Source organism: Podarcis gaigeae, assembly GCF_964106915.1.
Source record: "Podarcis gaigeae genome assembly, chromosome: 4".
In the NCBI taxonomy this organism is placed as follows: domain Eukaryota; kingdom Metazoa; phylum Chordata; class Lepidosauria; order Squamata; family Lacertidae; genus Podarcis; species Podarcis gaigeae.
The window spans coordinates 98,634,951-98,643,071 of record NC_139677.1 but is presented as its reverse complement, the minus strand read 5'-3'; the positions used below and the strand labels follow the sequence as shown (position 1 = coordinate 98,643,071).

The 8,121-nt window shown below is 47.7% G+C and overlaps 1 protein-coding gene across 2 annotated transcripts in view; it reads left to right on the top strand.

The window, feature by feature from the left end:
* Positions 1-2,452: 2,452 nt before the first annotated feature.
* ACER3 (alkaline ceramidase 3) overlaps positions 2,453-8,121 on the top strand; it is a 46,249-nt gene continuing 40,580 nt past the window's right edge. The window contains exon 1 of one of the 2 annotated variants that reach the window (XM_083737371.1): positions 2,453-2,772. In XM_083737371.1, coding sequence (XP_083593497.1) covers positions 2,670-2,772 — 103 coding nt within the window. In that variant the 5' untranslated portion in view covers positions 2,453-2,669. The remainder of the gene's footprint in view (positions 2,773-8,121) is intronic. The other variant, XM_083737372.1, reaches the window with a different exon arrangement.

Genomic DNA, 8,121 nt, shown 5'->3' with positions numbered 1-8,121 from the left:
ACTACTACAATGGGTATACCGCCCTATACCCACAGATCTCAGGGTAGTTCCAGAACTGCTAACAACACGCCATAGAAGAAATCTATTCTGTAGATTGTAATTGTTGTTACGTATTGGAAATCAATAAAACTACCGTATGCTTATAGAAAAAGGCACTACAAGTTCCAGCAGCACCGCTTTCAAAAGTTCTCCTCATGATCCCTTAAAGGCTGCAGTCTCCACCTCGCCATAAGTCGGCAGGTGGCCACACAGGCCCTCGCCCAGCCCCCCCTTCCTTAACTTTTTATTATTATTATTATTATTATTATTATTATTATTATTATTATTATTATTATTATTACTATCATCATCATCATTATTTTCTCTGCCTCCAGAGCCCCCTGTCAATAAGCAGGCCTAGCCCCACCCCCTTCTTCTTCTTCTTTGGCGATCCCTCGTAGCCAAGTAAGATTGTCTTCCATAAACATGGTTTTAACAATGAGTCCGTAAGTGACTGTGGAGGCCAATTCTGGATCCACGCGTCCTTCCACAGTGGGGACATAGGTTTCCGGGCAGGAGCTGATCACGGTGTAGATTTGCCAAGCGTGCCTTCCTCTTCACACGTTTCTCCCTTGCGTCCAGACTTCAAGTGTCTTCAAAGACCATGACACTTTTTGTAAAGGCTGTTCTCCGATTGGAGCACTCGCAGGCCAGTGTTTCCAAGTTGTCAGTGCTTATACAGTGGCACCTCGGGTTAAGAACTTAATTCTTTCTGGAGGTCCGTTCTTAACCTGAAAGTTTACTTAACCAGAAGCACCACTTTAGCTAATGGGGCCTCCCGCTGTTGCTGCGCCGTCGCCTCACGATTTGTTTCTATGTGAAATTGTTGTGTAATTTCAATTCCGCCCGCTTTGAAGATTTGGGCAGGTATCCCATCAGATCCACTGGCTTTGTTGTTTTTCATTTGGTTAGTAGCTGTAAACAACTCTCCAGATTTGGACATACTGCAATTTCATCTCTAATTTGTTTTTGCGGGATTTGTGAGAGGACTTAAGCAGCTACGGGGTAGTTGTGATTAAGGAGATGTTGGTAATGTTCTTTCCAGCGCAATGCAATAACTTATTTATCTTTTAGAAGTGTGATACCATCTGCTGAGCGTATGCCATGATTTATTGGCCCATAGATGTGTCTTTAAAGAAACTCTGTGCATCGTGAGTGTTGGCTAAGTGCTGGATCTCTTGAGCTTTTTTTAATTCAGCAGGTGCTTTTTAGTTCTCTGGTTCTTCTTTGAACCTCAGCCTTAGCATTGGCAAAGGTTGTTTTTTTAGTGGCACAGTTTCTATCTCTTTACCAGATCTGAAAGGCCTTCCTTTTCTTGTCAATCATGCGTTCAATCTCACTGTCATTCTCATCAAACCAGTCCTGGTGTTTCTTGGTTTGGTATCCAATAGTTTGTTCACAGGCTGCAATAATGGATGTTTTTAGCCTGGTCCAGTGTATTATTATTGTTATTGTTATTATTTCTTTCTCTGCCTTTAGAGCTCCCTGTCAATAAGCAGGCCCTTGCCTAGCCACTCCTTCCCCCTGCTCGGCCTGTTATTAATTCATATTATTATCATCATCATTATCATTAGTTCTTTCTCTGCCTCCAGAGCCCCCTGTCACTAAGCAGGCCCTTGCCCAGCACCCTCTTCCCTCTGCTCCGCCTATTATTAATTATTATTAGCGCCCTCATTATTATTATCATTATTGGTTCTTTCCCTGCCTCCAGAGCCCTCCTGTCAATAAGCAGGCCCTCGCCCAGCCCCCGCTTCCCCCTGCTTGGCTTATTATTATTATTATTATTATTATTATTATTATTATTATTTTCATCACTATTATCATCATTATTAGTTCTTTCTCTGCCTCCAGAGCCCCTGTCAAAAAGCAGGCCCTTGCCCAGCACCCTCTTCCCTCTGCTCCGCCTATTATTAATTATTATTAGCGCCCTCATTATTATTATCATTATTGGTTCTTTCCCTGCCTCCAGAGCCCTCCTGTCAATAAGCAGGCCCTCGCCCAGCCCCCGCTTCCCCCTGCTCGGCTTATTATTTATTATTATTATTATTATTATTATTATTATTATTATTATTATTATTATTTTCATCACTATTATCATCATTATTAGTTCTTTCTCTGCCTCCAGAACCCCTGTCAATAAGCAGGCCCTCTCCCAGCTCTCCTTCCCCCTGCTCGGCCTATTATTAATTATTATTATTATTATTATTATTATTTTCATCACTATTATCATCATTATGAGTTCTTTCAGTGCCTCTATCCTCCTCCTCCTTCCCAGTCGGGAGGTCGACGTAGTGAGGCCTCCGTGGCCATTAGCAGTGAGGTCGGCGGCCGCGTAGGCGCGGCAGGCGCGGCGGAGTGCGTAGGCCTCAGACCGTCTCCATGGCGACGCGGAGGCCGGGCCCCGCTTTAGAGGAGGAGGAGCAGGCCTCCTTCTCCTCCTTGCGAGGCGGGCCTCTCTCGCCGCCGCCGAGGGCGGGGCCAGCTCGGCGGACGGCCCATCCGGGGAGCGGCGGCCGCCCTCCTTTTTCTTTTTAACCCCGCCGCCCTCCTTCCCTGAAGCCCGCCGGCCGCCTCTCTCTCTCTCTCTCCCTCATCCCGCCTCGCCCGCCCGCCCGGCGTCACGCAGCGCCATGGCTCCCGCCGGCGACCGCGAGGGCTACTGGGGGAAGCCCACCTCCACCCTGGACTGGTGCGAGGAGAACTACGTCGTCTCCCACTACATCGCCGAGTTCTGTGAGTCGACGCGGGTCGGCGCGTTCAGACGTGCGCGGCGGAGGCGCTCCAGCGCGGCCTCCTTAACGCGCGGTGGGGGGGGGGGGATTGACGGGTCCGCTTCTTCCCCAACATCCCCTCAAGGGTTGGGGGTCGGAGGGGTGGGAGGCGTGATTTGGGAAGGTCGTGAGCACCGCCACCCCCCTCCGGAAAATAATTAGGATTATTATCATTCCCTTAACCGTAATTTTGACCCCCGGGTCTTTAGGGATTAGAGGCGGCTTCCAGATTATTATTTTTTTTAAAAAACCCTCTAAATGCGTAGATAGGGCAGGAGTGGGGAAACCATGGCTGCAAAAAACCACCACACGCGGGGATTTTGTTTTATTTTATTAAATTCGCACGCCGCCCCTCATCCGAAGGTCATGCAGGGCGGTTTGCAATATAAGAATGCAAACATGAACTAGGTAACGGGGAAAAAGAGGGAAGTAGAATTCAAACCATGTGCATATATATATTATATATGCGTATATATAAAAATCAGTTAAAACCGTACCAGTAATTGCAATGAACTGGCACAGCACCAGCCTGTTATAATAATTTCTATGTATTTGCTGCATTTGCATCCTGCCCTTCCTCCCCCCCCCCCTCCAGGGATCTCAAAAGTGTTTTTCATTCTCTTCATTGCAAATTTGCCACGGGCAGGGCAATTATAAATAAATGAATCCCCACAACATCCCTGCAAGGTAGGTTAGGCTGAGAGAAGGCGGCTGGTTTGAAGTCCCATCTTTCCCAGTCTGACCCTCTGACTTCTGCACCACATTGGCTCTGACTGATTTAATAGAGTCCCGCTGTGGCAGATAGTTGTGCCATGCATGCATTTTGCATGGGGAAGTAGCAAAAAGGGCCCTTTGCAAATCATGCTTCCCCTTCCAATTAGGGTTATGTTAGATTATTAGGTTGGAGAGAGACCGCACAAAACACCTTGGTGCCTGATGGCTACCCCACTGTGGGTATCATAATTATATACTTATCCCAGGGAGGTTAATCCGAGGCGCGATTATTCCTAATTGAAAAATTGCAAACTGTCCTGTGATCCTTGGATGAAGGAATTGCCTCCCCCAGGGCTCAAGGTGGCTTATAGATAAACTAAGAACAGCTAAAACAATAGGAGGAGGCATTAAGAAACAATTAAACATAGCAAATATATTAAAAACCTACAGATCATTACGATAAAAACAGCACAGCGCCAGCACTTTCATTAAAAGCAGTCCGTTCCCAAAAGCCTGTTGGAATAAGAGGGTCTTCTTCTTTGGCGATCACTTGTAGCCGAGTAAGATTGTCTTCCATAAACACGGTTTTAACCTTCCACTTAGCTCACCCCACCTGGATGGAGCTTGTAGGGGGTGGAATAGGGACGCCTTTTTGCAGGTGCGAGGAACCTGTGGCTCTCCAGGTGTTGCTGAACTATGGTTGGCCACTGGGACTGGTGGGGTTTGGGGAGTCCAGCAGCGCCTGAACACCACAAGTTCCCCACCTCAGACTTAGTGGTATCCTATGCAGATGGCCAAGGGGACGTTTTGGAAACGTTCTAAATCAGCCACCCCACCCTATAGAATTTGGCTGGGGTGTCCTGCCAGATAGTGGTGAGAGAAACATCTTGCAGTGTATATTCTCCGCTGGTTTGCTTTTGTTTTAATACCCTGAATATCGAGTGCCACTTCACAGATAATATTTCAGGAAGGGAATGTTTTAAAATCTGTTTTAGGTATCAATAGCTTGCCTTTTTAAATAAAAATAACAAAAATACTCTGGGTGACAAGCCACCATCTAAAGGTTAAGCTAAAACACTATCAGACTTGTTGTTTTTGGCATCTGTCTGTCTCAAGAGACAGTGGAGTGCATGTCCAGGGGTGAAGTCAAACCGCTGAGTTAACAGCACCAAAATGATCTCCCTGGGGCACAAGTCTGGGCAGTGTGTCTGGAGGTCCTGGGCTGCCCAGACCTTGCTGATGTAGTCCAAAGGAAAGCAGAGCAAGACATTTGGCACCAGCTTGGCTGCAGGAGTTGCCGGAAGGTGTACAAGGCGCCATCCAACTGTCTTAGGGACTCTGGATTTGTGTAGGGTTTATTCCTTAGCCTTTTCTACCCCCCTAGGATATCCCGCAAGGCAGCAGAGGTTTAGGATCAGAGTTTTATTTCTCCTAGGTGGCCAACTTCACAGGTGGATGAGCCCCATCTGCCCCTCAATTCCCTCTACAGCACATGCAGAAACTGCCCTCTTGACGGTTGGACCCACTGTTAGTCTTGTCTGCTCAATCTGCCAGAGCCTGTTTTTGCATGCAAAGGAAGCCCTCGATGTACTGAGGGTTTGAGACCCATCCAATATCATCACCTGGTTTAACCTGCCATTGGAAGCCATTCCCAGGGTGTGACTGCTTTCGCCTGCTGACAGCTTCTAGACACCTAATCTAGAATAGATTAATACCTGCTTAAAACCACCCAGAACCACAGCAACAACAAAAATAACTAGATTCCCAAAACCATTCTGAACAACGCACAGAAGAATCTGATTCACTGGCAACACCCAGAGAATAGGATGCTGCCTCCAGCAGAGATCAGGATAGGTTAGAAAGAGGAGCACAGTCTGAGGTGGACCACTGCTGGACCACCAAATGCATAGTGGTTTATTACAAACTTGAAAGTGAATGGCAAGGGTCGTCAGCACGGTGTCCTCATAATGTTGGATTACAAGTCCCATCATCCTTTACCATTGGCCATGCTGGCTGGAGCTGTTGGGAGGTGTAGTCCAATATGTGGAGGGCACCACATTAATGACCCCTGGTACAGGGCTTGTTCAGCTTTCTTAGTTTCCCCGTGACTCAATGCTGGTTTCATATCTTAGTTTATGCATTTGCATAACTGAGATTTGAGATTCTTGAAACTCAAGAATGCTGAATTTTGGGGACATTGGTCTGCTCCTGCCAGGCACCTTAGTTCTTAAATAAGGCTGTGCGCTCGAGGTCACTTGTTGCCACTTAGTTGTGATCTAACCGTTAGAGACCCCAAGGATCCCCATGGGACAAAACACTGTGATACTCTCTCGTGCTGTTGTGTGGTAGATGAGTCAGCCTTTCATATATCCCAGATGATATTATGCAGTGGAGGCAAAATTCATTTCAGTTTCATTTATCGGAAGGATATCTCGGGGGTATTTTCCAAAGGGCAAAGCGTTGCTGTCCCTACATACAGAGATGCTCAAGAGCCTATGACTTTACTCTTTCGAACAGACTGCTGGAGCAGATGGAAATTAGCATCTCCCTTTTAAATGTTTGTCAACTTCATATGCATCCCTTCCCATTCCCCAAGGAAAGGATGTCATGGCAGCTAGTTGTCAAATAATGGTCAGGAATTCCCTTCAGGCTCACACACTCCCTCCTCTCCCCATGTGCGTGGATTCTCTCATCTCATGCCTGGTTTGTCCTAGTCAAAGTTTGCTGTTCTGCTCCAGTTGGAGAAGCTTTGGTCCACACTAACCAGGAATCTCCTCCAAACAGCAATGTGAAACAGTTTCTGCTGCAGAGGCAATTCCCAATATGCTGATTGCAGTTCACCTGATTTGGGCGATAGCACAGTTTATAATTTGAACAAGCAATGAAGTACACGATACCAGAGCCCTGCCTTTGTTAGTGCATTTCCTTAATCCTACTTAATCCCAGGGTGCAAGTCCTTAACCTGATGAACACGTCCTGCTTGTATGGTTCCCTTCTTAATTTTGCTTTTCTCAATCCCACTCTTTGCATAAATTCACTTCAAAAACTAAATGGATCCGTCCAGGGGCCAGGGCAGCCAACAGTCGCAACTATTAGGAGCAATTCAGGGGCCTCTGCACAGTTTCCCTTAACACTATTGGAGGTTTTCAAGCTTCTTGAGTCCAAGGCTCCCTTGACCAACTATATTCTTTCTGCAGCTCCCCTGTGGAGAAATGCCCTCCGAGCCTCAAAAACCCAGCTATGTCACCCCTTGTCTGCAGAGCCGGCAGCCCCTCACCCCTTTTCAAACAACCTCTCCTGTGGAGTGTTCCCTCAGCCTCTCCTCTCCCCTTTCCTTGGGAGTCCTCTGGGCATCCACCGCCCCTGGTCTCTAAGGGGGACCCCCACCCCCAAGAGAGGTGCCTCTTCACATCGCCCCATAGGGGCCTGAGAAGATGCCCCCAGCCTCAGGGACCCGACAGAGACTGGCCAAAGATGAACATGAGGCAGCAGTGGCGGCAGCAGGTGCCATGGGCTTTGGTGCCCCTTTGGTGCCTGACACTCAGCTCCCAGGCAGGCATTGCACACAGCAAGCACAAGAAAGCCCGGTGTGACACCTGCCTGCCTGGCGTCCCACTTGCCCATCCATTCCCAACAGCAAGAGCTGGGCTCCTTCACCCACTTGCTTGCTTACCCTGAAGCCGCTTCAGCTCCTGGCAACCAGCATCCCCTGGCCAGCTTCTGCAAGAAACAACTGCACAAGGCTTTGGGAGGCAGAGAAGGCGAGAGGGCATCAGAAGAGGGAGGGAAGGAAAGAGGGATGGAGGCCAGAGTTGCCCGCAGCACCCTGACCATCATTCACGGCACTCCAGGGTGCCATGTTTGAAAGCCACTGGCGTACTGAATCACACCCTGCTTGGATAACCACAGCTTTTTCAAGGAGAAAGGGCTTTGTTGAAAGTATGACGCAACTCTGATTTCATATTTAAGTACTGTGGAGTCTGTAACTCCTAGCGACTTGCATTTTAAGAATGGTATTCAGGGCCACATGTGGAAATTTCTTTACTGTGGAAGATAGGATCGGATGTATGGCAGCTGATTGTGGGAGCCCGAAACTGCTGTGCTCAGGGTAAAATTGGATTACCTGACACTGTGACATCAGATGATTGAGGAGTAGGTGGCCCTCTTAATTAAACTTGCCCCATGGGGGAGATAAGAATCTGGAGCATTGGCCAGATTGGGATCGATGTTCCCCATCCCTAGCTTATAAGCACAACCTTCACCCATAGTTACCTGGGGCAGTACAAGTTTGGGATCACGCAGTAAACCTTTTTTTAAAAAAATAACTTTCTCTCATGGTTGCCATTTACTGCTGTGTGTGTCTTGGTGGTAGGTGACCAGAAAAGTACTGTTTGCCCTCTGCCTCTTTATTACTGGTTTATTTTAAAGTATATAACCTGCCCTTTCAGTTTGCAGGGTGGCATACTATACCATAATACTGGATTGGTGAGCATCCACCGTTAGCAATCTTCCAAGAGGGAGTAGAGATTTCTCTGCCTCTCCTACGTTAGAGCCGTTTCACCATACAGGCCCTACCTTCACACATGTCCAACAAGTC